Below are 26,559 nucleotides of genomic sequence, written 5' to 3' on the forward strand. Positions count from 1 at the left end.
GGGGTGGGGCTCACGTGCAGCCCCTCCCCTTTACAGACGAGGAAACCTGGGGGCAAGACAGGGGCCCAAGTCTGCGTGGCCTGCCCTCCTGCCCCCAGGTTCGACTCTGGCTAGCGGATAGGGGGCGGGGCTTTGGAGTCAGATGGGGGGGGAAGGTTGTGTGCCCTCTGAGCCGGGCTCTGCTAGGCTGAAAAGCGGGGACAATACTCCCCACTTCGTTCTGATGTCAGCAGAACCGATGAACGTGGGTGGAGTGGCTGGCGGGCCGCGGGAGCTCTGTAAGTGGCCGTCACACGCCGCGCGCAGGGAGGGGACCGGCTGGAGCCTCCGCGCGCGCTGCTCCAAAACGGACACACGGTGGCGCCCTCTCCCCGCGGGTGCCGCGAGGTCCCAGCCTCTGAGGGCGTTGGCTCCTGGAGGGAGGGACGCGTCGGGGGAAGCTGCCTGGGCACACGCAAACTCACACTTCTGGGCCCTGGGGATGGAAGGGTGAAAGGCGGAGGGCGTCCCTGCTCAAGGAGGCGGGACTGAAGGGGCTGGCAGCCCAGGAAGGAGGGAAAAGGGGAAACAGGTTCCATTGGCACTTGTCGTGTGTGAGCGGTGGCCCCCTAAAAGATAGGTCCACCTGGAACCTGTGAATATGACCTTATTTAGAAAAAGTGTCCTTGCGGATGTAATTAAGATGAGGCTCTAGAGATGCGATCATCTTGGATTATCCAGGTGGACCCTAAACCAATGACAGGCGTCTTGTGAGGGAGGACACTGACCTGGAGAAGGCCATGGGGTAGCAGCAGAGATAGAAGTGATGGCAGCCACAAGCCAAGGAAGCTCCAGAGCTGGAAGAAGAAAGAAGGGACTCTCCCCTAGAGCCTTCCGGGGGAGCCCTGCCTGCCAACCTTGATTTCAGGCTTCTGGCCTCCAGAACCGTGAGGAAATAAATTTCTGTTCTAAGCCACCTAGTTTGTGGTCATTCGCTATAATAGCCCCAGGAAACCAATACAGATGTTTAAATTCTCTTCCTCCTGCTCAGCCCACTGACTCCCACCCCCAGTAGCCTATGGATGGCACCGAGGCCCCCCAGCTCCTGACCCCACTATTTGCTCCCCAAATCCAAACTCCACCACACCCACTGCTTTCCAAACGTGTGCTCTTTCACACCTCTACGCTTTTGCTTTCAGTGGCCCGCTGTCTGGGGTGCCCCTCCCTCTGGGTCCCCTGTACAACTCCTATACACCCTTCAAAGCCCTCCCTAAACATCCTCTTCATCTCTTCCCAGGACCCTTGTGCCACTCCTCACTGGTCTTCCTGCTCCAGGTGGGTCCTCCAGTCCGTGGACACTCTTGGTGCTCAGATCTAACTTGTCACTCCTCTGCTCAAAAGCCTTCCATAGCTCCCTGCTGCCCTAAGGATGATGTCCAAAGGAATGAAGTATTTCAAATGCCCCTTCCCACCTCTCACTGCACCCCAGCAATGTCTAACGTACCCATGTGCTGCATACCCCTGGACCTTGGCATAGGCAGTGCCCTTCCCCTGGAACACCCCCTCCCATGCCAGGCATGCTCCAACCCATGTCTCAAGTGGCTTCTCCTGCAGAACCCACCATTCTGCAGTGACAACAGCTAAACCATCTTCAGGCTGACCACACACCAGGTGTGTGTCACTCACACACTGTGAGTTCTCATAACAACCCCAGGAGAGTGGGGCGCCTGGGTGGCTCAGTTGGTTGTGTCTGCCTCGGGCTCAGGTCATGATCCCAGGGTCCCAGGTGGGCATACTGAGGCCCAGATGGAAGAAGAACCGTTCAGAAGTGGCAGAAGGATCTGAGCCCAGCCCGCACTGTCATTCCTCCTGTGGGGGCCTCAGTTGAACAAACTGTTGAAGCCTCCCCTATCCGCACCGCAGCCCCAAGCCCCAAATTCATTGCTGGCTCTTCTGTGGATTCTGAACTTTGTCAACACACCCCTCCAGTGAGCAGGAATGACCCAATCACACGGTGGTCTCCCCACCAGGAAGCACCTGAAAAGCTTCTCTTTACTTCCCTCGGTCCGTGGTAACTGGCACTGTGGAAGGGGTTCCATAAACCAGAATGAATGAGCGAGTCACAATGGCTTCCAGGGATGTCAGGCCCTGGGAATGTCTCACCCTACTACTCAAAGACAAGAATAAATTATGCAAATCTCTGGAGCCAGACTTTTTGCCTTCTCCCTCCCTCCTCCAACCCCCCCCTCCGCCGCCCTCCAGGTTTCTGGGAGGGCACTGGGCGCTCCAGAAAATGCCCCAGGCTCTCTAGTGGCCCGTTTCCTGATTACAGACGAAACTAGAGCTTAAAGCCTGGTGAATCACTAGCAACCACCAGCTAGGGCCTGTTGGGGTGTCAGGCAGGAAGGGAGAAACAAGGCTCCCCCACCCGCCTCCCCTACTCCTGCCACCCCCAGCCCCGCCATCACTATATAACCCCACAAACCTCTGTAGTCTTGGCCACACGAGGTGGAAAGGGCCTAGCCTTGGGTGCCGGTGACTTTGAGCAGCTCCGAGACTGTCCCCACTCCCCACCCCCCCTCGGCCACACCCAGCTCCCAAAGAACCCACAGCCTGAACAGCTTGCAAACCCTCTTCCCGTCCCTGGCCTGGCGACTCATTGATGACACCCAGGTGCAGGACCCCCATTTTAGCGGTAGGGAAACCAGCTCAGGGAGTAGAAACTACCGAGACCATCATCAAGTGTTCCAGGGGCTGGAGGCCAAGGTGGGGGACTATAACCCAATAGTTAAGAGCCTAAGTCCAGGTTCAAATTCTAAGTCAACTCTGGTAAGTCACAGGGTTCTTGCAACCTTGGACAAGTTTCTTAGCTTCTACAGGACTCAGTCTCCCTGTCAATAAAATGGGAAGCCACTCTAAGTACCTACAGGTCACAGGATTGTTGTAAGGATCCTATGAGTTGACACAGAAAGGGCTTAGAACAGGCAACGCATGCTCTATAAACAGTGGCTGTTTTTTAAAGGGTATTTTGAAGGAATCTTTCCCCAAGGACAAAGCATTTGGAGTGAATCCTTGTCATCGAGAGGAATGTTCCCCACACCTGTCTGGTAGAAAGCTCAGGCCTGGGGCCTCCTTATAAATCCTGAGGCCTGTCCCACCCCAGACCTGCCAGGTAAGAGTCTGGGGGTGGGAAGCTGATATTTTTAATAAGGGGCCCCAAGGTTCCTTGAATCGGGCAAGTCTGGGGATCTCAAAAGACTTGGAAACTCAAGTCTTCTTTTGAAGATTCTTCCGGTAACATACCTTCCACCCACCTGTCAACAGGTCCTTGGGGGAAAACCAACTTTCTCTTTTTCCCAATTAGTAACACTACTACTTGTAAACTGGTATAAACCCTCACCAGCACCAGTGTTTGTTAAATTCATTCCATCCATCAACAGCCCTCTGAGGCAGGTTCTCTCTTTAGCCCCATTTTACAGAGGCAGAAACTGAGGCCAGGGAAGTTAGTAACTTGACCAAAGTCACATCGCTGGAACTTGGCTGAGCCAGGACTCTATTCGCCATCCCAGTATGGCCTGCGCCAGCAGCCCCACCTCCTCCAGGAAATGCCCTGATGCTCTGGGGCAGGTCTCTCAGGAGCCCGCAGGCCTCTCAGGCCGCTTCGCAGAGCTAGAGGCCAAGGTCCTGGTCCCAGTCCCCAGGACCTTCCCTTCACCATGGCCACGAAGCCACACCAAATCCCACTGGCTCCTTTACTGGACTCCCCTCTTCGTCCTGGCCCAGGGCAAAAGAGGGCGCTCCAGAGCCAAGGCAAGTCCAGGCTCTGAGGCATTCCCCCACCCCATCCTCTCCTCACTCCCTCACCTGCTCCTTTCTCCAGCCCCATCACGTCGCTAGCATTTTCTCTAGAAGTGCAGTGCCTTTGACCAGGCTGTTTCCCGGGCCAGGCCCACTCTTTCTTGATTGTAAGCCTCCATGTTGAGAGGGCAGCCTCCTCCAGGAAGCCCTCCCTCACTGCTACTCTGGGTTAGCTGGCTCGTTGGTGTTCCCACCGCCCTCTAGGGGATGACTGCCTCAAACCCTGATGATGCTGTGACCTAAGGATCTATCTCCAGTACTCTAAGCTGGGGCGGGGGGGAAGCAGAGACAGAGGATAGGTGTCACTCACCTCCTTCTGGGCAAGGTAGGGGAAGAGGGACAGGGCCAGTCTCCCTGCCCTGCCTCTTCCAATGGCCATGACCCCCAGGCCCTTGGTCAATACCTGTTGGGCAACCACAGGACAGATTGGCAGGGACTGCCTGGAGGGGGAGGAGGGCAGAGCTGTTTGCTTCCTGAGGGGCAACTTTGGCCAACCACACCCCTCCGTCTGCACGCCCCGCGCCCCACACCTGTGCTTGGGCCTGGGGCTTAGAACACGGAGGGATTCCTTGAGGTGTGACGTCTTGGTCCGTGGTCTCTCCGGTGGTCCCAAATCTCCAGGCAGCCCCTGCCCCATCCTCCAGAGACGGCGCAGGAACGAGGCTGACGGAGTTGCTGGCTCGTGGCCCTTGCCCACAGATGAGAGGCTGTGGCTGCCAGAGCCCGGTCAAGCCAGAGCTAAAGTCTTGTGGCCCCAGCGAGGCAGGATGGGGTTTGGCCTCCTCCCTCCCGGCTCCCACAGCCCTCCCCTATCCAAGCAAGGGAGGGCCCTGGGGTGAGGGGGGAGAGAATGGGGCGGAGCACCCAGACTGGTGGGGGCTGGGCCCTGGAGCCAGGGATGCTTCCTGCGGACATTCTGGACATTCGACTCCCACATTCCTGGCCATTCCAAAGACTCCTCACTCCTCCTCCCTTCTCGCGTTCCCCAGTGCAGGGGAAGGGCAGCGGCCTGGGTCTGAGCTAGCACATGGGGCCTCTCGGGGAGGGACTGAGGTCTGGACTAGAGGGGCTGCCCCGGAGTCCTGTCCAAGGCACCGCCCCAGGGGTCCTTGTGATTCACATAAACAGGAAGTCCCCCCCACCGCTGCAGACAGGCCCCTGTGTGTGTAGACGCTGGGCTCTGGAGGCCCAGCGGCCCTTGACCTCTCCGGCTGCTTCCTGTTAGCTGGGCCAGAGGAGAGAGAGGGAGACAGAAATGGCCTGAGATGGGGAGAGGCCTGAGGGAGTGACAGCAGCAGAGACAAACACAGAGGCTGAGAGGGGAGAGGCCAGAACGAGCCTGGCACATAGTAGGTACTCAAGAAATAACGTGGCCTGCGGCTGGGGGGGGAGGAGAGGGGCCACCCTGGGGAGAGCAGCAGAGTTAGGGGAGACAGAGGCCAGGCCTCCCCACCCCACTCTCACTGAAGCCTAGCACGTAGTAGGTGCTCAGTAAGCATGTGAGAGACCTATGTTTAGGACAGGCAAGGAGGGGGTGTTCTTGGGGGAGCAGCACTCCTGGGGGGGCTGGGAGAAAGAGGCTCCGCTGGCCTGGCTGCTCCCTCAGGGTGGACAGCCCCCAAGGCTCAGCATCCCATTGTCCCTGTCTGGCCCCCACCCCACGGCTGGCTGGGCCAGGCCACTGTCTCAAGGCCCTTTATTTTTAAAATCCCTGTGGTGTTCCCACCCCAAACCGAAGGAGCAGTGCCAACCACAGATCCGCCTGCGGCCTGGGCTCAGGGCCCAGAGGCACTGGGGGTGGGGCATCCGGCCCCCCCGCAGCTGCCGGGACAATTCCGGGAGGACAGTGAGGCCAGCCAGCCCGCTGGGCAGGGTAAGGAGGCCCCTGGGATGCCCCCATGCGGGGCCCAAGGTGTTAGCCCAGAGGCCCCCTAGGGCAGCAACCAGATGGGCATGTTCAATCCAGTGGCACATTCTTCTGTCCAGCAAACCTTTGTGTTCCCACAGTGCACCAAACAGATATGTGCACAGCACCTACTATGTGTAAGGAACGACCAACAGGCTCAACCCTGCGGGGGTGGCGGGTGGGGCCTCGCAAGGATGCAGCTGGTATGGTTGTGGAGCCGTTCGGGAAAGGGCCCCTAGCTCCTCCCAGGCCGTGTGGCCTTGGGCAAGTCATTTGGCCTCTCGAGACTCAGGCTCCTCCAGTAAGACAGGACAGTGAGAGCTACCACAGAAGGCAGTGGTGGTTCCTGCCCTCATGGAGCTTACTGTCTTGGGGCGGGGGCGGCAGGGGGAGGGAGGGATGGGCCCCTGCATGAGCAAGGTCATGGTAGTCTCTTAAGACGTGGAGCAGAGACAGGAGGGAGAGTGTCGGTGAGGCCAGGGGTGGGGCAGAAGTTCATTTAAATGGGTGGTTAGCAGCCTTCAGAGGAGGTGAACTGGGGCTGAGAAGGAGACTACCTTTCACTCACCTTGGGGAAGAGTGTTCCAGGCAGGGGAAGAAGTGGTGCAAAGACCCTGAGGCAGGGGTGGAGGGGAGAGCCTCAGATAATGGGTAGGGAAGGAATTTGTAAAATCTGGGGCGCTGTGCACTTGGCCTTTCAAACCTTCTTGTTATTGTCATTATGTCAAGTCTGGGGAGGAGACAGGAATGTCCAGCAGACTCAGGCCACCGCTGACGGCTGTCCCTGCATCCCTTCCCCTTCCTTTACTCCATCTGGAGAATGCCAGGCTGGCTGGCCAGCCGATGTGCGTGGGCCCTTGGACTACAAAGGGTGCGCACCCTGGCCCAACCCGTTTTCTCCTTTGATCCTCCCATTAGCTATGAGGTAGGGCAGGCAGGGCTTATTATCACTGGCTCCATTTGATGGACAGGGAAACCGAGACCGGGGGTGGGCACGAGATCCTGGCGGTGGCTTGCTGAGATCACCTAGGTCATTAAGGACAACACTGAGCCATGTGCCCAAGTGGCCTGGTGCCCAGGCAAGCCCATTCACCCCCCAGTAGTCCCTTGGGACCACCCCCCAAAAGCATTTCCCTACCTTAGGCCAGCCTCTGTGTTGGTACCCACAAACCAGCACACAGACTCCACCAGGAGATACCAGCCTTCCCGCAGGCTCTCGCCAGAGAAGAATGTGGCCTGACCCTCCCCGTGGGAGCTCTGGCCAGCAGGCCTTGGCAGAAGAGACGCTGGCTGAGTCAACAAGAGACTGGCAAGGGCTCAGGCTGCCCACCAAGGTGGAGTCAGAGACCTAGAGGGGGCTGCCCATACCCCGCCCCTCACTCTCCAGGGCCACCCACCCTCCTCCTGGGCTGGAGGAGTTAACCCCTGCAGCCCTGACAGGGGGATGGGCCTGGTGAGAATCAGTTGGTCCATCCCCCTGCAGAGAGGTGCTGGGAGACTTCAGGTAGGTCGCTCCACCTCTCTGGGTCTGTTTTCTCCCCCGTGAGACCCTCTACTTACCCTTGAGGCTGTTGTTGGAGTCTTTGCGAATTAATAAAGGTTATTCTGCACATAAAACTGCAAGCTAATAAATGTACTGCTTTTTCCCATTGATGTCAAACATTATGCTCAGAGTTCTTCTTGAATTATAACAGGGGTGGCAACCTGTTTTTGTAAACATCCAGAGAGTAAACATCTTTTGGCTTTTTGAATCATAAAAAAAAAAAAAAAAAAAACTGCAAGCTAAAACAGCAAGTCACTGTGTCTCCCCTCTGCAAGCTGGAGGGGGCGTTCCTGAGTCCGAAGGCTAGAGTTGCGCCCTGTTGCCCATTCCATGTAGGTGTGACAACTGAGTCCATGGAACAACGCAGAAAAGTACAAGAAGCCTGAACATCTGTAATCATCGCGACCCATACCCCCAGCCTTGTGTGGGCAAAGCTCCTTTCCCAGCCATCTTCCTCGATCGCCGGCATTATTATTCCCATTTTACAGATGAGAAAACTGAGGCACCGGGAGGCAAAGGAACTGGCCCAAGATCCACGGCTGGGATTAATGGGAGCCAGATCTTCTGACTCCTGGGCAGACATTTGGAAAGGGGGAACACCTGGGGGGCCTCTGTGCGCAACACCAGGAGGCGGAAGGAGGAACGGTGAGCAGGGGTTATGGGGAGTCGATTTCGGCTCCATTTCGGGGAGAAATCCTTGACTGGCAGAGCTGTCCTTGTGGGGTGAGCTCTCAGTCACCAAAAAGGTAGAGGCAACACCCAGCAGTCAGGGATGCTTCTGGGCAAGTCCGGCCCCAAGAGGATGCGTGTGTAGCGCATGAGGTTCCTTTCCAGACACTGAGACTGAAAGAACAGGGTCCCCTGGCCGCCTCAGAGCCTTTGCCCCCAAGGCAGCAGGGCACTGGGGATGCCACAGGCCTGGGCGTGAATCCCGTGGGACCACTTCCAAGCTGTGAGAGGTGGAGGAAGTAACTTTACCTCCTTGGCCTCAGTTTCCTCGTCTGTATAATGGTGGTGTGAGGACTCGAGCAAGCCCAAGTAGCTCAAGCGCGAGCCTGACACTTAGGAGGTGCTTCATTAATGCTCCCCTGGCTTCTGATAATCTTCCTCTTGCCATCAGTCTAGGAGAGGGAAGAAGAAACCAGGAGCTGAAAAGCAGTGGTGGGGAGGAGGATCATTAGGTGAACACAAGCCTCGGAGCCAGGAGCGCCGGGTTCGAGCCCCAGCTTCACCAGAAACAGGTAGGTGCCAGGGGGAAGTTGCTTCCCCTCCTCTGTAAGAGACCACGTAGGCGAAAGCCCTTCATCGACCCAAGAGGGCCAGCTTTTGTCAGAAGAAAACAGACGGGCCCATGCATCCAGGAATGGGTGAGAAAGGAGCCCCCAGCCCCATCTAGATGGGGTCACGTGAAGCCCCAAGGGCTGGGGGCTGGGCAAGGTGGGGGGTAGGTGATGCTGGAGATGGTCAGGCCAAGGCAGCGCTGGCCTCCAGCCCACGGGCCTATCTCTCAGGCCAGGCTGGACGGCAGAGAATAGGCCATTGTTTCTGTGCCTCAAATACTTTTCCTGTCCCCCTTACCCCGCCTCTCTCCACAACGCCCCCCCCCCACGTTGAGAACAAAGATCTCCTGGAGGACCCCTCCTCACTGCCCTTCCATCCAGGCTCCTGGACGCCTGGCCCAGCTCTGGAGAACCTGGCTCCATCACCCCTGGGACAACAGGGTCACCTGGCCCGGACCCTTCAGCTGTCCCTCCCCACCTCCTGCAGCTACGTGCACCTCAGACCCCCACTCCCGCCTCCATCCATCCATCTGACTGTCCTCGTCAGGGGTGGGGCTGGAGGAACTGACCCTACATCCTTCCTAGCCCCCGTCCAACTTCTTGTCCTGTTCTCCAAGAGAAAGGGAGCCTGGAGGGAGGCGGGGGGAGGGGGGCCTCCCCCTTCCCCACCCCCATTTCCCTGCAGAGCAGTGAATAAGGAACCAGAGCTGAGTTGGCCTGGAAGGGTCCAGCTGAGAAAACTCTTCCACATGGCCAGCCCTTTTCCCAGAGCCTGGAATTCCAGAGGCGTTTCCGGCCCTGACAGCTGCCTGCCTCCAGTCAGGGAGCCATGCTCTCCCACTGGGCCTCGAGGCCACGCCCTCCCAAATACCCTTGGGATTAACTCCCATCCTGACCCCACGGCTCCGAACAACCCACTCACACCCAGGCATCACCCCCAGAAACAGCTGGGCAGGACAGCCAGGGACTAATCTGCCATCACCTGGCCCTCAGGCCACCCGCCAGCCCCCGGCAGGGCCCCAATGTCCCTCATCACTCAGTGGTCACTCCAGCCGACTCCCCGGGGGGCACACACTCGTGCCAGACACACACACTTACTGTACTCAGCCTGGCTCACATGCCTTCTGCTTTGCACAGCTTCACACGTCTGTATAGAGCCCCATCCCACCTCCTCCAAGAAGCCTTCCTGGGAGCCCTGCCAAGTCTATGCTCTGTCTGAGCCTTAACTGTCTAGCTTGCTGTCTGGTCTGTTAATGAGGAAACCCCAACCAGGATCCCAAAGCACCCCACTCCCAAGGGCAGCCAGTGCTGGGGGCAGAGCAGCGGCCCAGGCTAGCTCAGGCCACAGAGGGCCTGGCGTTCAAGGCCTCTCTCCCATCCTCCATAGTAGACCCTTCCTAGCTCATCCTCTACCCTCCTGAGCCCTGTTCTCTCCCCAGCTCACCTGTGGGCAATGATTGCCCAAGCTCAAATACCACCTCCTCCAGGAAGACTCCCTGGACCTCCTCAGCCAGTCCTCTGGCTCCCTGGCCTCCTCTACCACTGTTTTGACCCTTCATCCTCACCAACATCTTGGCCTGTGTCTTCCCTACAAGACCAGAAGTCTCTGTTGGTCAGCAGAGGCCAGGTGTGAGTCGACGTAAGAGCTTCACAGGATGGACAGGAAAAAGAATGAGTGAATGCATGGAAGGACAGGTGAGTGGGTAGATGGGTGTGGGTGGGGGCGGTGGACCAAGGGATGCTGCATGGGCAGGATATATAGGTGTATAAATGGATGGGGGTGATGCATGGGTGCGTAGTTGGACAGATGGGTGGAGGGATGGATGAATGAATGGACAGGGGTTGTTGGCAGGGGGTCAACTGAGGAGTTGGTAAGTGGTTAGGTGATTGGATGGGTGTGGGGAGTAGATAAGCAGGTAGATAAATGGGAGGGTGGAGGGGGAGGTAGATGGATAGGAATGTGAGTAGTGTGTGGGAGGATAGGATGGTAATTGCATCCATAGGTGGAGGGACCAGTGGCCACTCAGGAGAGAGAGTACTGGGAAGACCAATCAATGGACCAAAAGCCCAGCCAGACTTTGGGATGGAAAGGGTACATGCAGGGCTCCCTCGGGAGAGCCTGGGATGAGGGATGATAGATGTGGCCAAGCCAGCTCACTCAGCTCAAGGCTCCCACTCCAAACCTCACTGGAGCCAGGTGGGCAGCCACGGGCATTCTTGAGTCCCCAAGGGGGCGGTGCCCCTCTCTAGCTGCGCCCTGCTCTAGCTCCACAGAGGACTCCCTGCCCAGAAACTGCCTCCTGCCCATAAGCCCTAAGCTTCAGCCCACCCAGTCTGCAGGGGTGAGTTGAGGGGGCAGCTGAGCTCTGTGATTAGGCCCAAGGGCCCCTGTTCCTCCAGGACAGAGGAGGAACTAGGGGCTCCTGAATTCTAGGCAGCCAGTCCCCGCTAGCAGCTCCCAATCCCTGGCTGGGAAGCATTTGTTCTGCATTCTACACGGTGATTACAGCTCCCCAGGGTTAACCCCTGCACTCCTGGACGCAGACAGCCCCTCCACAGGGAAAGGAAAGGGACCACGAGAAATGGGTGGAGGAAAAAAGCACAGGAAATGGGGACTGCCCATCCCTGCATCCTTCATAAGGGTGCCAAGACCCCTCCATTCCACCCATTTTCCAGAGGGAAAAACTGAGTTGGATCCTTAAATCAGGAGTGGAGCAAGGAACAGGAACACAGCCTACATGGAGAGAGGCTTTGAATGAAGGGAGAGGGCCGCTCTTAGCCTCAGTTTACCTATCTGTAAAATGGGGCAGAGAATTCCTGACTCACAGACTGCCTCGCCATGAGCTGGTGGAGACAAAGTGCCTGGCACACAGTAGGAAGGTTCTCAGCCACTGGTTCTCTGCCCCCAGCGCAGAGCTGGAGAGCATGGGGGAAGTGTGTGGCAGGCCGTAACCATGCCCACTAAGACTGCTTTCCCGGCCATCTCTGGGGCTGGCAAGTAGCAAATATCCGCCCTGGAATTGTACCCATTTTATAGACAAGAAACTTGAGGATCAGAGAGGCCAAGTGCCTTGCCTCCAGTCACACAATGCCTGGGAAGCCCATGGGCCAAGTTTTGGGTTCAAGGCCTTTGACACGGCACTAAATTGCTTCCTTTGCCGGCTGTTCTGGTGATCCTCTGGCTAGAATGACAAGTAATTTATTGTCTAACTAGGTCACCTTTGAGAGTAAAAGGAAGTGCTATTAATAATTATGCTGAGGGGCACCTGGCTGGCTCAGTCGGTGGGGCCTGCGACTCTTGATCTCAAGGGTCTAAGTTCAAGCCCCACGTTAGGTATAGAGATTGCTTAAAAATAAAATCTTAGGGGCGCCCGGGTGGCTCAGTTGGTCAAGTGTCCAACTCTTGATTTCGGCTCAGGTCATGGTCTCAGGGTCATGGGATCGTGCCCCGTGTCAGGCTCCGGGCTCGGCATGGAGTCTGCTTGAGATTCTCTCTCTCCCTCTGCCCCTCTCCCCACTCTCTCTGTCAAATAAATAAATAAATCTTTAAAAAAAAATTTTAATAAAATCTTTAAAAAAATAAAATAAAATAATTATGCTGGGCCCATCCTGGGCAAACAGGGAAGTATGGCCATCCTGCCGGAGCAGGAGGCTTTGGGCAAATCACTGCACGTCTCTGCAAAATGGACGTGATGACAGTACTGTCCCTATGGGGCTCTCATGAGGACTAAATGTGGCAGTGCCTCTAAGGCTGTAGGGCCTGGCATGCATTCAGTGCTCAATAAACGCTGGTTATCACTACTGCTATTAATGATAATAGCCACTAGTCCCTGCCTCCCTCACTGTCCTTCCAGTCCATTCTTGGCTCAGAGAAAGAGCTTGCAAATACAAATCTGACTCACACTGCCTGCTGGCTCCCCATCCCTGCCCGGAGGAGGCTGGACGCCCAAGGGTAAGCCCCCAAAACCTGGCCCAGTCCTCTCCCAGCCCTTTACTGTGCCCCCGTCCCCATCCCTGCCTCTCGGGGGCAGTCTCCCTTCTTCTTCACCTCTGCTCTCCAGCACCCCCAGGACAAAGCACCTCCGAGCCCGACCCCGAGGAAAGGGCTCTGACCGACGGGAGTCTCAGTCCTACCGCTGTGCCACTTGAGCAGGTGCCGGAATTCTTTGTGCCTCAGTTTCCCCATCTGTCCCTCTGTCCAGCTGGGGAAAAAACGCCCTCCCTTGGTGGCCAGCGTGAGGATTCAGGGAACCCATGCAAGAGGCCTTGTCTCCTCCACCGGGCTGTAAACATGGCCCTCCTCCCAGGCCGATGATCTCCTCCAGCCACACCTGCCTCGGCCCGTAGATCCTCAGCTCCAGATCTTTGCTTGTGCCGTCTCCCGCCAGGTGTGCGTGTGCGTGTGCGTGTGCGTGTGCGTGTGCGTGTGCGTGTGCGTGTGCGTGTGCGTGTGCGTGTGCGTGTGCGTGTGCGCGCGCGCCATGCGCGCGCGCACTTCCACGGTGTTACCCCTGTCTATGTGTCCTTTACAACTTAAGTCCGGTATCACCTTCTCTGGGAAAACTTGCTGGGCCCCTCCACTCTCCTGGAGGCTGTTAGGGGTCTCTCTGTGCTACCACAGCCCCCAGGACTTCCTGCCTGTCCCCAGGGAGCTCACAGGATCAGAGGAGGGCAGAAAAACATGAGGCAGGGATCAGAGTTCTATCTCCCCTCCCTGAGGATGACACAGGGTCCGGTGCAGGGTGGTTCCCTGCCCCTCCTGGGTGGGATTGGGGGGCGCTCAATAAAGCTTTCTTTTCTTTTTTTTTTTTTTTAAAGATTTTATTTATTTATTTGAGACAGAGAGAATGAGAGAGACAGAGAGCACATGAGAGGGGGAGGGTCAGAGGGAGAAGCAGGCTCCCCGCCGAGCAGGGAGCCCGATGCGGGACTGGATCCAGGGACTCCAGGATCATGACCTGAGCCGAAGGCAGTCGCTTAACCGACTGAGCCACCCAGGCGCCCGCTCAATAAAGCTTTCTAAACCCATCCATCTGAGGTGTGGTCTGGTGTACCTGTTCAGCAAGCCCCCTAGGTGCTGACAGAGCAGAGAACACCTAATAACCTAACATCCGATGCCTACTATTACCCTATTTTACAGACGGGAAACTGATGCTCAGAAAGGATAAGCAGTGGCTAGGGCAGGAGAGGAAACCAGGCAGCTGGGTTCTAGGGCCCCCACCACACCACACACCACTCTACAAGTTGCCTGCTGTGGTCTGCGCCCCAGTTGGGCTCAATCAAGTCTGTGTCCCAGCACCGCTGAGGCCTGCGCTGGATTGAAAGGAATCCGGAATTGGGAGAAAGGCAGTGGGCATCCCAACTTGTAGAACTCAGGGTCTATGCGGGTCTTTCTGGCATTCAAGGCCCCGGAGACCCGAAGGGAGCGCCTGGGGAGGCCAGGCGCCAGAGTTCTCAGGTCTAGGCGCCCCAAGGCCCCGCGGGGAGCCGCTGGGGGAGGGGTGGCCGCCGCCGACCCGCGTCGCCCCGCCCGGGCACCCGCACGTTCCCCGGGTCCCCTCCTCCCTGCCGGGAGTCGGGGGCGGCGGGTTAGGGCCCCGGCCCGGCACCCTCGCCGCCCCCCTCCAGCTCTCGCCGCCCCTGGGGGCGGCCCGACCGGTGCCCCGGAGGGGGCCCGGCCCCGCCCGCGGGCGGGAGGAGCGAGGCGCGGGGAGGGAGCGCGCCCACACCCCGCCCCCGCCCCCGGAGCCAGCCCGCGGAGCCCGCGGCCAGGGCGGCGCAGACCGGCCCAGCCACTCGCCCCGGCTGCGCGCCGCGACGCGCTGCCGCCGCGTCCGCCCCCCGGCCCCCGGCCCCCCGGGGCTCGCCGAGCGAAGGTAACAGCGCCACCCGGGTGGGCGTGGACGCCGACGCGGGGGGACTGGCACCCTCCTAGGCGCCCGGGGGCTGGGGCGGGGGGCGGGGGAGGCCAGCCTGCCGAAGGCGCCCCCGGTGCCAACAAGGAAGGCCCGGCCGCCGGCCGCGGGAGCGGCGCGGGGGTCCCTCCAAGTTTGGGGGTTGTTTTGTACTGTCCCCGGCGAGCGGAGGGGCGCAGAGAGTTGGGGCGGGTGAGCGGTGAAGCGGGCTGCGGGAGGAGGGGGCGAGCAGAGGGCCGTCTACGCTCCTTCCTGCCCTGGGAAAGGAAGGGAAGGAACGGGGAGGGGGCGATGTGCCGGAATGTCGGGCCCCTTGGCGAGGCCGGCGCGGAGAGCGGGAAGTGGGGGGCGGGAGGGACCGCTGGGGAGATGGACCAGGCACCCTGCCCCCTCCCCAACCACCGCATTCCAGGCCGAGTGGCGGATGAGGTCATCCCGTCCGGTTCCCCTCGGGCCACGGCAGCCGGCTGTCCCCTTCCCCCGCGGAGCGACCCTCCCCATTCTAACCCCCTGCCTCCCAGAGGGAATGTTTTATGGCCCAAGTCTTCCGCGACTTCCAATCCCGACTGGCCTCGAGATTGTTCTGCCCTTGCCCCAACCAGGCAAGACCCGCGAAGCCTGAAGCCCATTTTTGAGACCGGGAAACTGAGGCTTAGAAAGGCGGAGGGACCAGTCCGAGGCCGCCCCAAACGCGTTGTGGGGACTGGAACCCAGGACTGGGGTGGGGACACTTGGTCCGTGGCCACCCCCCTCCTCGAATGGAGGGCTTCGGCCCTAACTTGGAGTGGTGGACCAAGAACCGTCTCTCCCCATCTTTCCTCTTACTCCCCTATGGCCCCTGGTGCTCCCTCCTAACCCCTCAGAGTCCAGCAACAGGGCCCCCTCTGAGGCTGCAGACAACTTCTGGCCTTTTCTGGCCTCGGTTTGCCCGTCTCTCCACCTGTGGAGGGGGGGGCGCTTCAAGGGATACGAGGGGCCCCAGGGAGTTAATCTTTCATTCTAGGGCCAGAACTGTCCTGACCCAGGCAGGGCCGCGCTGTCCAGAGATACCGGTGGTGTTACCCAGCTGGACACCGGCGGGGAGGGGGCTGTGTGCATGTGCCAGGCCTCCAGGGTGACAGGTGGTGCGCTGGCAGGCACGCGGGTGACTCTCAGGTGAGCGCCAGGGTGCAGCAGCCCAGCCTCGGCCCTCCCCAGTGTCGGAGAGCCCCCCCTGGCTCCACCGCCCCGCGGTGCCTCCACAGCGGCCCCTGTCGGCCGCTCGGAAAGCATGGTCCCTGCCTGCCCCCTCAAGCCTTGTCCTTGCCGTCATTACCACCCTTGAGTAACCTCTTCCCAAGTGCCCCAGCCTCACTATCCTCTGTAGGCTAAATACGAGGACCGCTAGGACCTGAGGCTGCTGGGTGACCACTCCTGCCCAGTTCAGGGGCACTGAATCCACACAGAGCCTCCGGCCTCCCAGCCTGCCCTTCCCGAGCTCAGCAGCTGGGCATTGCCTCCTCCAACAACTCTCCCTGGGCCCCTGGGGTCCTACCCCTCCCCTGACATTTACTTGTGATGGTGACAGAATCCCAGGGAGGCTCCGGCCACGCCACGTTTTTTTTGCTCTGTGACTTGGGGCAAGTCAGTCCCCTTTCTGCGCCTCATTTTGTTCACCTGTAAAATGGGTGTCGTGAGCGTTAACAGGTAGTAATCCCGGGCTGGTGAGGGGAGGTGGGCCTTGCACCAGGACACCTGGAGCCCCTCTTCCTCCAGGGCCAGGTGGGGCACACCTGATCGCCAGCAATAATACCCTGCAGTCAACAGCTGGGGCCAAATAGCTGCCACTAAGGGGGCCCCCAGTGAGAGATGTTAGTGTTAGCATGTTGGATTTGAACCGGGGCTGCCCTGCTCCAGGACCTGCGGCTTTAATTACCTCACCTTCCACTCTTATAACTCCTCTGGGAAAGAACCAGCTTTCGATGCTGTTCTTGTTTTCCACGTGGGAAAATAGGTCCCCAGTAGCAATGCCCTGCCCTTCGCCCCACAACCTCTCTATTGGCAGGGTCTCTTTATTGCAGTGGGCAAGGTGGAGGGGTAAGGAGAGACCTTTCCGAGGTGCCCAGAGGCACCTGGTCTCACAAGTCAAAATGGCCATGGGGATTCGGTGGGGGCCAGAGTCCCTTTTGCAGAGAGAAGAGTGGATACTTGGCGGTGGGGGCTGGGAGAGAGGTGGGTGTAGCCACAAGGCAGACACAGGGACCCCTCACATGACATCTCAGGGTGACCCCCCCTCCCCAGTTCCTTCCCCCGCTCACAGAGTCATCCCTCATCTCTGCAGAGCTAGGAAACCTGCCATGTACCTGCCAGGACCTTGGCCAAGTCCCTTCCCTCTGAACCTTGGCTCTCCCTGTAAAAATGGGCTAACCCCTCAGCTTTGCGGGGCTGTTGGAGTCCGAAGACGTCATGTACTGGTTGGCCAACGGCAGAGTGCACCGTAACTTCAGCAAACATTCCAGGAGGACTTGGTGCCGAGGACTTGGTGCGGGGGGGTGCCAGGGAAAGGGATGATTCAGACACCGCCCCCCCCCGGGGGAGGAGTTAGGGTTGGGGGAGGATCAGATGGTGGGAAGGGAAGAGAATGTAGTCAGAGAACAAAGCAAGCTTTGTTTTATTGCTTGCTTTGTTTTTATCTTGTTATTTAACCTATTTTGAATTTCAAATAACATTCAAAGGGCAGTATTGAGATTTTTCTGCTTGGAGGTGGCAGCGAAATTAAAAAAAAAAAAAAGGTTGAGGCACAGATCTAGGTGTTCTTGTTAAGGATTATTATCAACTTTTATCAGCTGAGGTCCCAGGCCCGTGGAGATAGGTGACTTGCTCAAGGTCACACAGTGAAGCTTTTCCCCACCCACCTACCTACCCTCACTTGGAAGGTGGCAAGGGGTGATCCTTCGGCAGGAAGGTCATCGTAGCGATCTCCTGCGATTGAACCCCTGTTGATTTGGCACTTGCCACGTGCAGAGTTCAAGCTGGGTGGAAGGAGGGAGGAAGACAGGAACATCTAGACAGCGGCCCCACCTTCACAGTGTGTTGCCAATCTGGGGAAACAAGACTGGGCTCCAGGAGCCAGTCAAAGGCTATGTGAGTCAGAGGCTCTGAGTTCAAGTCTCGACTAGCTCTCTTGATGGGACCTTGAGCAAACTTGGACCCTCTCTGGGCCACAGGAGAACCAGAGGTCAGACCATAGGCTCATAGGCATTCTCCAGACTGCACTTTCTATGATAATAGAAAGGATGGGGTCAGACCAAGAGAAGCTTAGAGAAGGATGGGGCGGGGGAGGAGGCGGGGAGATCAGGAGGAGGTGGGCAAGGAATAGCTTTTGGCACCAACTGAGCTTTTTCCAAAATTTGTTCTCTGACGACAAGGCACCTACCTCAATTTGAAAAACTATAGTAAAATTCTTTCCTGCGGGCCTTCTCAGAGCCTTGAATCTGCTCAGGCATGCAGTCGGCAGCTGGGAAAAGCCACTTTTGACCACAGGATCCTTTTTCCAGGAAGCACCTTGAGGCGGAGGGTTCTGAGGAACCTCTGTGCAGGCTGTTTACACAGCAGTTCCCAAAGCCTGTGGCAGGGCACCTCCTCCCTCCTGGCCTCTCTGAGTGGAGGACAGTTGAACCCACAGAGAAGGGAGGTGATTTGCTCAACCTGGCAGCAGAGGAGAATGTAGCTTGGGGCTCAAGGGCTCTGGGTTTGCAGGGGAGGGTGGGATGGGGGGCGCTCTCCCTCGCCATTTTGACTCAAGCAAGTCACTTCACTTCTTTGTGCCTCAACTTCTCTAAAATAGTGCCTCCCTCAGGTCTGTCATGTGGGTTACATGAATGACAGAGGTAATTTATCGGCACTTCGTAGGTGCTTCACAGACGGTCTGGGTATAAGGACCATCCGTGCTTCTTACTGCCCCCCATCTCCAGCGTACAGCTGGATGGATTATTCTGTGCCCCTCCCAGCAGTCCCTGCTCAGAGGCAACCACGATTCCGACTTTATCACTCTTGTTTCCTTTGCCTGCTCTTAAATGTTGAGTGCCCAGAATTCTACAGCGTGTCCTCCTTGTGCGCCTGCTCAGCATTTTGTCGGTGGCCCCCATCTCTTTCGGTGGGTGTAGTCACCTGTTCTCTCTAGCTGTGATTCGGACCCAGGATCCCCCGGGCCCACCATCATTTTCTTTCTTTCTTTCAGGTCTCTACCGCTGGGCAGAGAGGAGCTGTCCACACTCAAGGCACCACTCATACCTTCCCTGTTCTTGGACAGAACACCGACAGCTGCTTCCACGGGGCCGGGAGCCAGGCCCCAGGGAGAGACCAACCATGGGCCTTCCACAGCCTCAGCATTTGGGGGCGACACCTTAGGAGCGCAGAGGGGGCAGCTTCCATCCACCCCCTTCCACGGGGAAGGAGGGAGCTGAGAAGTGGACCCTGCGCCCAGGCCCCGGCGGGGCATGCACCAGCCGCTGTGAAGAGCCAGAGCTGATGCCGGGCCCCCAGGGGGCTGGAGGAGCCCCTGCCATGAGCCTGGGCAAGCTCTCGCCCGTGGGCTGGGTGTCCAGCTCGCAGAGCAAAAGGCGGCTGACGGCAGACATGATCAGCCCCCCGCTCGGGGACTTCCGCCACACCATGCACGTGGGCCGTGGTGGGGATGTCTTCGGCGACACCTCCTTCCTCAGCAACCATGGTGGCAGCTCTGGGAGCACTCACCGCTCACCCCGAAGCTTCCTGGCCAAGAAGCTACAGCAGGTGCGGAGGGTAGGGGCGCCGCCGCGGCGGCTGGCCTCCCCGCCCGCACCCTCCCCTGCTCCGCCCGCGGTCTCCCCGATCATCAAGAATGCCATCTCCCTGCCCCAGCTCAACCAGGCTGCCTACGACAGCCTCGTGGTGGGCAAATTCACCTTTGACCGCAGCCCTGCCAACTCCACGGACGGCCGCTCCAGTTACGGTGAGGGCCTGGGCTCGCTGCTTATTTTTTGGGTGCTGAGGTCCAGAGGGTTCGATGGGTCAGCCTAGCCTCCAGGTGAACACTTTTCCCCACATTAGTTTGGTCTCCCCATGGAGGTCAGGCCCAAACTCCAGACCGTGGGTGGGGTGGGGGTCAAGGGGTACAAACCAGCTCACTCCCCAAAACACGCTGAGGTTGAGAGGTGGGGAGCTGGGGTTTGAGTCCTACTTGCCTCTAACTTGCCTCCCCGTGTCTGGGCTCCTGGCTGAGCCAGCCCGTTCCCACCCCCCCACCCCCCACCCCCATCCCCGTCCCCTTCAACCGAAGCAGCCCCTTGACAGCAGAATGACAGAGTGGAGAGACTGGGAGTCTGGGCTCTGGATTAAAATCCTGCTTCTACCTGATTTCCAGCAAGCCGACTGCCCTCTGTCAGGTCAAGTCCCAGCCTGTATAATGGGTGCATTAGGGTCATTGCTGAAACTCAGAGATGTAATACGTGTATCAGGGATGGCCCAGAGTCACACGTAGTAGGTGCTTGGGACATAGGAGCTGTTGCTGTGTTGTTGTTATTTGAACAGAAGTTCCTGTGACTTGACCAGTTTGGAAAAAACACTCCCAGGGACGGAAACCAGAGGTCCCTCCTGCTGTGGTGGGGAGTGGCAGGTGCCTCGGTGGTTCCGCTGTGCCCCTCACCTGGGAACCCGGGCCCCTGCTGCCACCTGGTGGCCATTCCCTGCCCTGTGGCTTTGCCTCGCTGCCCGGGGCCGCCTCCCGTGCTGGGCTCCGGGAGGGCTGCTCAGAGCTCCCCTGGGGGCTGGTCCACAGTAAGCACACCCGGGCCTCGGGCATGGCAGTCCTGGAGCCAGAGGGTGGAAGAGGTCCTTTGCAGGGCATCTGCCTGTCCTTTGAGTCTGATTTCTGTGCAGTCAGACCCTGGCTGCTGGTTCCATCCCACGCGCTGTGGGTTTGCCTGCAACCCTTGGCCCCTGTCATGGAAGGGGACTAGCGACCATGACCATCAGTTGGGACTGAAGAGTCAGGAGGTTTGAGCTCCAGGCTTGGCTCCACCTTCAGACTCTGTGACCCCGGGGCAAGCCTTTCCCCTTGTCCCAAATTGAGTCTTACTTTCTTCATCTGCAAAATGGGAATGAGGACTGTGTCCATTTTCCACTTCTAGGCTTGATAGGAAGATCCTGTGAGAGACTCCAGGGTTCACTATATCGGAAAGAGGGGAGAAACTGAGGCCAGATGCGAGAGTGACGTGCTAGAGGTCACAGAGCAAGCTGGCTTTCCTCTCCCCAATTCCTGGTTAGGGACCCCAGCTATGACCCTGCTCCCCATTTTTCTTCCAGGCGTGGACTCTGGGTTCTGCACTATCTCCCGCCTGCCTCGCCAGGAAAAGCCTCGTGACCGAGACCATGGTAGTACCTTCCCCTCTGAGTCCGGCCTTCGCCGCTCTGACTCCCTTCTGTCCTTCCGCCTGGACCTCGACCTTGGGCCATCGCTCCTCAGTGAGCTGCTGGGGGTCATGAGCCTTTCAGAAGCCTCTGCCGCTGAGACCCCAGCCCCTGCCACAAGCCCCCCAGCCCCTGCCTCAAGACCCCCGGCCCTTGCCACAAGCCCCCCGGCCCCTGCTGCAAGCCCCCCGGCCCCTGCCTCAAGCCCCCAACCCCGTGGATACTGCCCCAATGGGGTAACCGCTGGGTTGGGCCCCGTGGCCGAGGTGAGGGCCGGCCCAGTGGAAGAGTATCCCCGTGCACCTGCTGACGTGGCCCCCGGCAGGCACCGGGGAACAGGCTGGGGGGACGACCAGGGCAGCCGCCACTACACTGGGATAGATGCCTGGAGCCAGGAGCTTGGGGGGGTGCTGCCCCAGGCTCGGGCTTCTTGGGAGAGCCTGGATGAAGAGTGGGGTGCACCCCAGGCAGGCAGCAGGGCCCCTGTGCCCAGCACAGTGCAAGCAAACACCTTCGAGTTTGCTGATGCTGAGGAGGACGATGAAGTCAAAGTGTGAGTGGCCGGCCATGGGCTCAGGACCCTGCCGGGGCTCAGGGCACCGCCCAGGAACAGCCCAGGTACAGAGCCAGCGCCTGATAACTAAGTCCTGCCCATGATCGATGGGAGAACGCAGTTGCCCCCCAGCCCCTCCACACCTCTGCAGGACAGACATGGGAGGGAGGCCAGAGGAGACCAGGCTTGTTCTCGGTCCTGCTGGGCTGCCTTGCCCAGCCCCCCTGCCACTCTGGACCCACGGCCATTCCTTAGGCCCACCCCCAACCCTGTGCCACCCCCACTGGTTGGAGGGCCCAGCCTCACAGTGCAGCTTTTGTGCTGGAAAAACTGTCCTTGCTGGGGGGGGGGGGTGCGGGGTGCATACCACACAGGGCCTTTGTCTCCTCTCCCAAAGGGACCACCTGCCCCAGCCCTCCTAGAGCTGCCCCCAGCAGGGTCCCTGCTGCATCCCTGAGAGCCCCAGCCCTTGCTAAGGCTGCTTCCCCAACGTTCCAACCCTAACCCCTGACTTATCCCAGAAGTCTCAGAAAGAAGTCAGGTGTGACCTCACAGGGGAGGAATCCCACCTTCCTGTGCACCGCAGACCTGCTTCTGGGTCCTGATTAAAAAAGGCTTTTTGATAAAAGGTGTCCTGCAAGATGCTTGGGGACCTGGGAGAACAGGGTCAACTCCACCTGCTTAAACAGCCTCCCACCATGTTCGGAAAACCAAAGAATCGTGCCCCCCCCAACCCACACCCCCAGGGCCCCCAGTGAGGGGAGGGGCCGAGGCAGGGGGTAATGAGTAACCAGGCTGGAATGAATGTTCCAGCGATAAAGAGGCCCAGGTGGGAGCCTTATCTACAGTTCCTGGAACAGCCCCTGGCCCAGGTGCCTGCAACCGGTGCCTGCCCCGTAGTCCCACAGGGCAGCCGCGGGTGCTTGGACGTGTTTGGGAGCACATCCCAACCCCCACTTCGAAGCCCTGTGATCTCGTGCCTCAGTTTCCTTCTCTGTATCATGAGGATGCTGGGGCCATGACAATGTATGGAAAACACCGGCCACAGAAAGACTGGATAAAGGCGGGTTCTTTTTGTTTGTTCTTCGCTTTAGTGGAGGAGAGTAGGGTCCCAGGGGCAGGAACTGCTGGGCGGCTGCTGGTCCTGTGTGACTGGGTAGAGAGGCTCTGGAGAGGGCATCTGTACCCGGGGTCTTCACTCTGGTGAGGTGCTATCCACTTAGTCAATCTTGAAGGAGGAGACATTCAAGCCGCCCTGCACACTCAGGTAGCTCAGATGGCTGTGGCCCAGCCTGTTGGGAAAGGTCAGCTGGTGCCCATCTGGCAGCTTCACTTCAAATCCGTCATTCCCAAAGGTCACGGTGATCTGTGGTGGGAGGGAAGGTGTCAGGGAGGCAGGAGGCCCCGGAAGTGGGCCAGGGCAGCTCGCGGAGGCTCAAACAGTGCCAACACGTGTCTAGGCCAGGGGGCCCTACCCTCGGGGCTCTCCCGTGGACATGCTCCTCAGGCGCCTTTCCCCTTTGACCTCACCTTGACCTCTGACCCTGGGCTGAAGCACATGTGACCTTCCCGCTGCTCCTGCCCCCAGTTGCCATCCCGTGTGTTGCAGATGATGGCGGAATCACGGAAGCGTGGGTTGAAATGCAGGTTCAGCTTCTCTGACCCCTGGCCCAGATTAATCACAAATCTGCAGGGAAAGGGGTAGCAAGTCAGGATTGGGGGCCAGCCCTGGGTAAAAGTACTTGGGTTGACCCCAAGCTGAAAGAATCATGAAAGAAAGGTGTCAACTGAGGCTTGTGCCTTAAAACAAGGGAGGTGACAACCTGGTCAGACCTAGCACGGGAGTACCACATTCCATTTGGCACCTGGACTAAGGCTCTTGACAGGAGGGTCACTGAGAGTGACAGTCTCAGGAATCGGGGTACCTGTCCTGGGGGAGAGAATTGCTGTCCTTAGATATTTGGAGGCCTATTGAGTTTGGCCATAAACAGTTAAGCTAAGGTGGTGAGCTCCCTGTCATTACAGGTATTCCATCAGGGGTTGTGTGACTTCTTGACAGGATCACTACGGCCTGGGTTAGACCGTCAAGGCCCCTGAGAGTAGGACACTCCGAGTCATGAATAGAGTGCCTTCAGTGGGAGGTCTCAGACCAGAGGGATCACAAATGTCTGTAAACTTGAACCCAAGTAAGAGAAAGGGGTGACTCTGCTCTTGGCTCCTACCCCCTACATCAGCCCGCCCTCACCAACCAAAGATTCATGGAGATCGGCCCCAAGAAATTCTATACTCGATCAGCACACAGGTAGAGCCGTGGCTGGTTCTAACGGAGAGGAAGCAAGTGAGACCCCTTAGCGCCCCCTGGTGGCTGTCTCTGGGGTAATGTGTATGAAAGGCTGGCCTCTGCCCATTCAGCTGGGTTAAGAGAGTGATGGGGGGGGCGTGGGCTTTCAGTAGAGACCCCTGACCCACAGGGGGCTGGGCAGAGCTCCAGGGGCTTCTCCACCTGCCCCCTCAATGTCTTTGGGGGCCACGGAGCTGAGCATATAGCATGAGCTGTGAAATTCTGAGGGTCCCAAACACCCTCAGCCATGAAGGCAGGCCCCTCACAGGAGGGGAGCCAGCAGGGGCGTGGGAGGGTGTGGGAACGAGCAAGGATGTAAAAAAGGCCCGTTTGGACTGGGGTCGCTCTCCTCTGTGTCCATCTCACAGGGCTGCCCTGCCTGCCCCCGCCTTCCAGGCCTGTTGCAGGCCTGTGGACAGCTCCCCTGCCCCCTTCTGTCCCGCCCCACCCCCCACCCCCCGCCTCTCCCCTTGCTCACCCATCAGCATCACTGGCAATCTTGCCCTTGATCTTCAGGGTGGTCCCCAACTTCATGTCCATGTTCGTCATCTCAAATTTTCCCTGTGCCAACCGAGAAGCATTCCATAAAAAGCCCATCACACGCATGCCCAGAGCCCTTCTGCTGGTGGGTCCCACTCACACGCCAAAGGTCGCACTCCCCCTCTGCACACTCGAGGGCACTGAGCTGGGAAAGGTTCCCCCATCATTAATATAAGAGATTTGGACTGGGTGGTCTCTGGTGAAGGAGGAAAGAGCGGGCAGGGATGGGATGAGTGGAGAAGCAGAAAGTGGGTTGGGAAGGTCTCTGGGCCACAGAGCTCCCCTGCGAGGGGAGGGAGGGGACAGCATCATCCCCGCCACACTTGACCCCACCCGTGGCATTCACATCCTGCATCCTATCTGTACCAGCTTGAACGGTGTCTCCCAAAAAGTTATGGCCACCTGACACCCGTGGACATGACCTATCTGGAGATAGGGTCTTTGCAGATGTAATCAAGATTTGTTTAGGGTAGACCTTAAATCCAATACGTCTGGCATCCTTATGAGCAAAGGGAAAAGTGGACCCAGAGACACACACACAGAGGTGAAGGTTCTGCGAGGACAGAGGCAGAGAGGGGAGAGGGGCAACCACCAAGGACCGCCACGAACTGCAACCACCGGAAGCTGGAAGAGACAAGAAAGGATCCTCCCCTGGAGCCTTCAGAGGAAGCGTGGCCCTGCCGACCCCTTGATTTCAGACTTCTAGCCTCTAAAACTCTGAGAGAATAAATGTGTTACAGCGGCCACAGGGAACTAAGACACCTTCTGACCCTCAGACGCCCTCTGTGATCCAGTTGCCCAAATGCGGGAGACAGAGGCTCAGAGAGGGGCAGTGACTTGTCTGAAGCCACACAGCTATGACAGAGAATCAGGGACGGCAAAGAGGATCCACTCAAACTCCTGCGTTTTACAGATTGTGACCTTGGGCAACCTCCTCCCCGAGCCTCAGTTTCTTCGTCTTTATAAAGCTCAGTAGAGGGGCGCCTGGGTGGCTCAGTCAGTTAAGCATCTGCCTTCGGCTCAGGTCATGATCCCCGGGTCCCGAGTTTGAGCCCCAGCTCAGCAGGGAGTTTGTTTCTCCCACTGCCCCCCCCTTCCCTTGCGCATGCTCTCTCTTTCAAATAAATAAAATCTTTTTTAAAAAGCCCGGTAGGGCGCCTGAGTGGCTCAGTTGGTTAAGCAACTGCCTTCGGCTCAGGTCAAGATCCTGGAGTCCCGAGATCGAGTCCCACATCGGGCTCCTTGCTCAGCAGGGAGTCTGCTTCTCCCTCTGACCTTCCCCCTTCTTGTGCTCTCTCTCTCTCATTCTCTCTCTCGAATAAATAAATAAAATCTTAAAAAAAAAAACCAGTAGGTGTTGGCAATTATTATTATTCCTAATATTATTATTACGGACGAGCAATTGAGTCTAGAGAGGGGAAGAGGTAGGTTCAGGCTCCCGCAGCAGGGTGGTGGTAGAGAGAGCAGAGAACATCCATGCTAGAGGACGGTGGAAGCCGTCTGTCCCCCTCGGTCACTATACAGATAGGGAAACCGAAGCCCAGGGAGGGCCAGTGACGCTTTTCTCCAGCCCCCCTCCCCACCAAGTCGCCCCACTCAGGCAAAGATGTGGGGAATGGAGGAGGTGAGCCGTGGGGAAGCCGGCTTCCTCACCGACATGGTGGCAGCTCCTGGCTGCAGCTCTTGGTGGCTCCTGGAGGCCTGGGCTCCGGATCGCGCCTCACAGCCCAGTTTATATTCTAGAATATTATACATTAACTCCCTCAAGGCCATAAATGGGGACTTTGGTCCCCTCTGCCCCAGTGTCTCTCCACCGGCATCTCCTAGTACCCAGAACAAACGGGTGGGAGGCTCCTCACCCGGGCGCACCCAGCCCAGCCCAGAGCATCCTCCCGACCTCCCTGCACCCAGCCTCCAGCCTCTGGCCCCCCTGCACCCAGCCTCCCAACCCCTCCCAGCCCGGCCCCAGCTGGGTGTGGGAACCAGCACAAACGCCACATGAGCTTGGCAAGCCACCTGCGGTCCTGAGCCCCGCTGCCTCATCCTCAAGCACAGAGACTTGCTCTGCAAAAAAACCTCGAAGCTTCTCATTTTCTCTGATGTCAAGATTCATTCCGAGAGCTCTTTGTTTTGTTTTCTCCCCTCACCCCATGATTTTTCTGATTGTACGTGTTTTGTTTTTTTTTTTAAGATTTTATTTACTTGGGCACCTGGG

General features: G+C 58.3%; 2 protein-coding genes and 1 long non-coding RNA gene across 5 annotated transcripts; 2 read left to right on the forward strand and 1 right to left on the reverse strand.

Moving 5' to 3' along the window:
- Positions 1-12,444: 12,444 nt before the first annotated feature.
- Positions 12,445-13,813, forward strand: LOC145721910 (uncharacterized). Its single transcript, XR_014145933.1, has 3 exons — positions 12,445-12,518; positions 12,769-12,954; positions 13,707-13,813. It is a non-coding gene; the product is annotated as an uncharacterized LOC145721910 (long non-coding RNA).
- A 504-nt stretch (positions 13,814-14,317) lies between these two features.
- Positions 14,318-22,091, forward strand: CDC42EP1 (CDC42 effector protein 1). Of its 2 annotated transcripts, none has more exons than XM_081822422.1 (3): positions 14,318-14,442; positions 18,701-19,453; positions 20,806-22,091. In XM_081822422.1, the coding sequence occupies exons 2-3, from the start codon at positions 18,991-18,993 to the stop codon at positions 21,465-21,467; spliced, it is 1,125 nt and encodes a 374-aa protein (XP_081678548.1). In that variant the 5' UTR covers positions 14,318-14,442; positions 18,701-18,990; the 3' UTR covers positions 21,468-22,091. The 2 variants fall into 2 exon arrangements, with proteins under 2 accessions (XP_081678548.1, XP_006741009.1); XM_006740946.3 differs by lacking the exon at positions 14,318-14,442 and adding an exon at positions 15,512-15,636.
- A 423-nt stretch (positions 22,092-22,514) lies between these two features.
- LGALS2 (galectin 2) lies at positions 22,515-26,076 on the reverse strand. Of its 2 annotated transcripts, XM_006740948.3 has the most exons (4): positions 25,998-26,076; positions 24,283-24,365; positions 22,994-23,150; positions 22,515-22,829 (listed from the first exon to the last, which is right to left on the reverse strand). In XM_006740948.3, exons 1-4 carry the CDS (start codon positions 26,001-26,003, stop codon positions 22,683-22,685), a joined length of 393 nt encoding a protein of 130 aa, XP_006741011.3. In that variant the 5' UTR covers positions 26,004-26,076; the 3' UTR covers positions 22,515-22,682. The 2 variants fall into 2 exon arrangements, with proteins under 2 accessions (XP_006741011.3, XP_081678549.1); XM_081822423.1 differs by lacking the exon at positions 25,998-26,076 and having other exon boundaries at positions 24,283-25,304.
- Positions 26,077-26,559: the final 483 nt, after the last annotated feature.

This window comes from Leptonychotes weddellii, chromosome 5, assembly GCF_054177405.1.
Source record: "Leptonychotes weddellii isolate Sample4059 chromosome 5, ASM5417740v2, whole genome shotgun sequence".
In the NCBI taxonomy this organism is placed as follows: Eukaryota; Metazoa; Chordata; class Mammalia; order Carnivora; family Phocidae; genus Leptonychotes; species Leptonychotes weddellii.

Excerpts from the sequence above, each read along its gene's own strand:
- CDC42EP1 (XM_081822422.1), top strand. The coding sequence starts at position 18,991 with ATGCCGGGCCCCCAGGGGGCTGGAGGAGCCCCTGCCATGAGCCTGGGC. Across the intron at positions 19,454-20,805 it reads GGACGGCCGCTCCAGTTACG|GCGTGGACTCTGGGTTCTGC; the intron begins GTGAGGGCCTGG and ends TTTTTCTTCCAG.
- LGALS2 (XM_081822423.1), bottom strand. The coding sequence starts at position 24,410 with ATGCGTGTGATGGGCTTTTTATGGAATGCTTCTCGGTTGGCACAGGGA. Across the intron at positions 23,151-24,282 it reads ATTGCCAGTGATGCTGATGG|ATTTGTGATTAATCTGGGCC; the intron begins GTGAGCAAGGGG and ends CTTTCCCTGCAG. Across the intron at positions 22,830-22,993 it reads GCCCAGGGTCAGAGGTCAAG|ATCACCGTGACCTTTGGGAA; the intron begins GTGAGGTCAAAG and ends CTCCCACCACAG.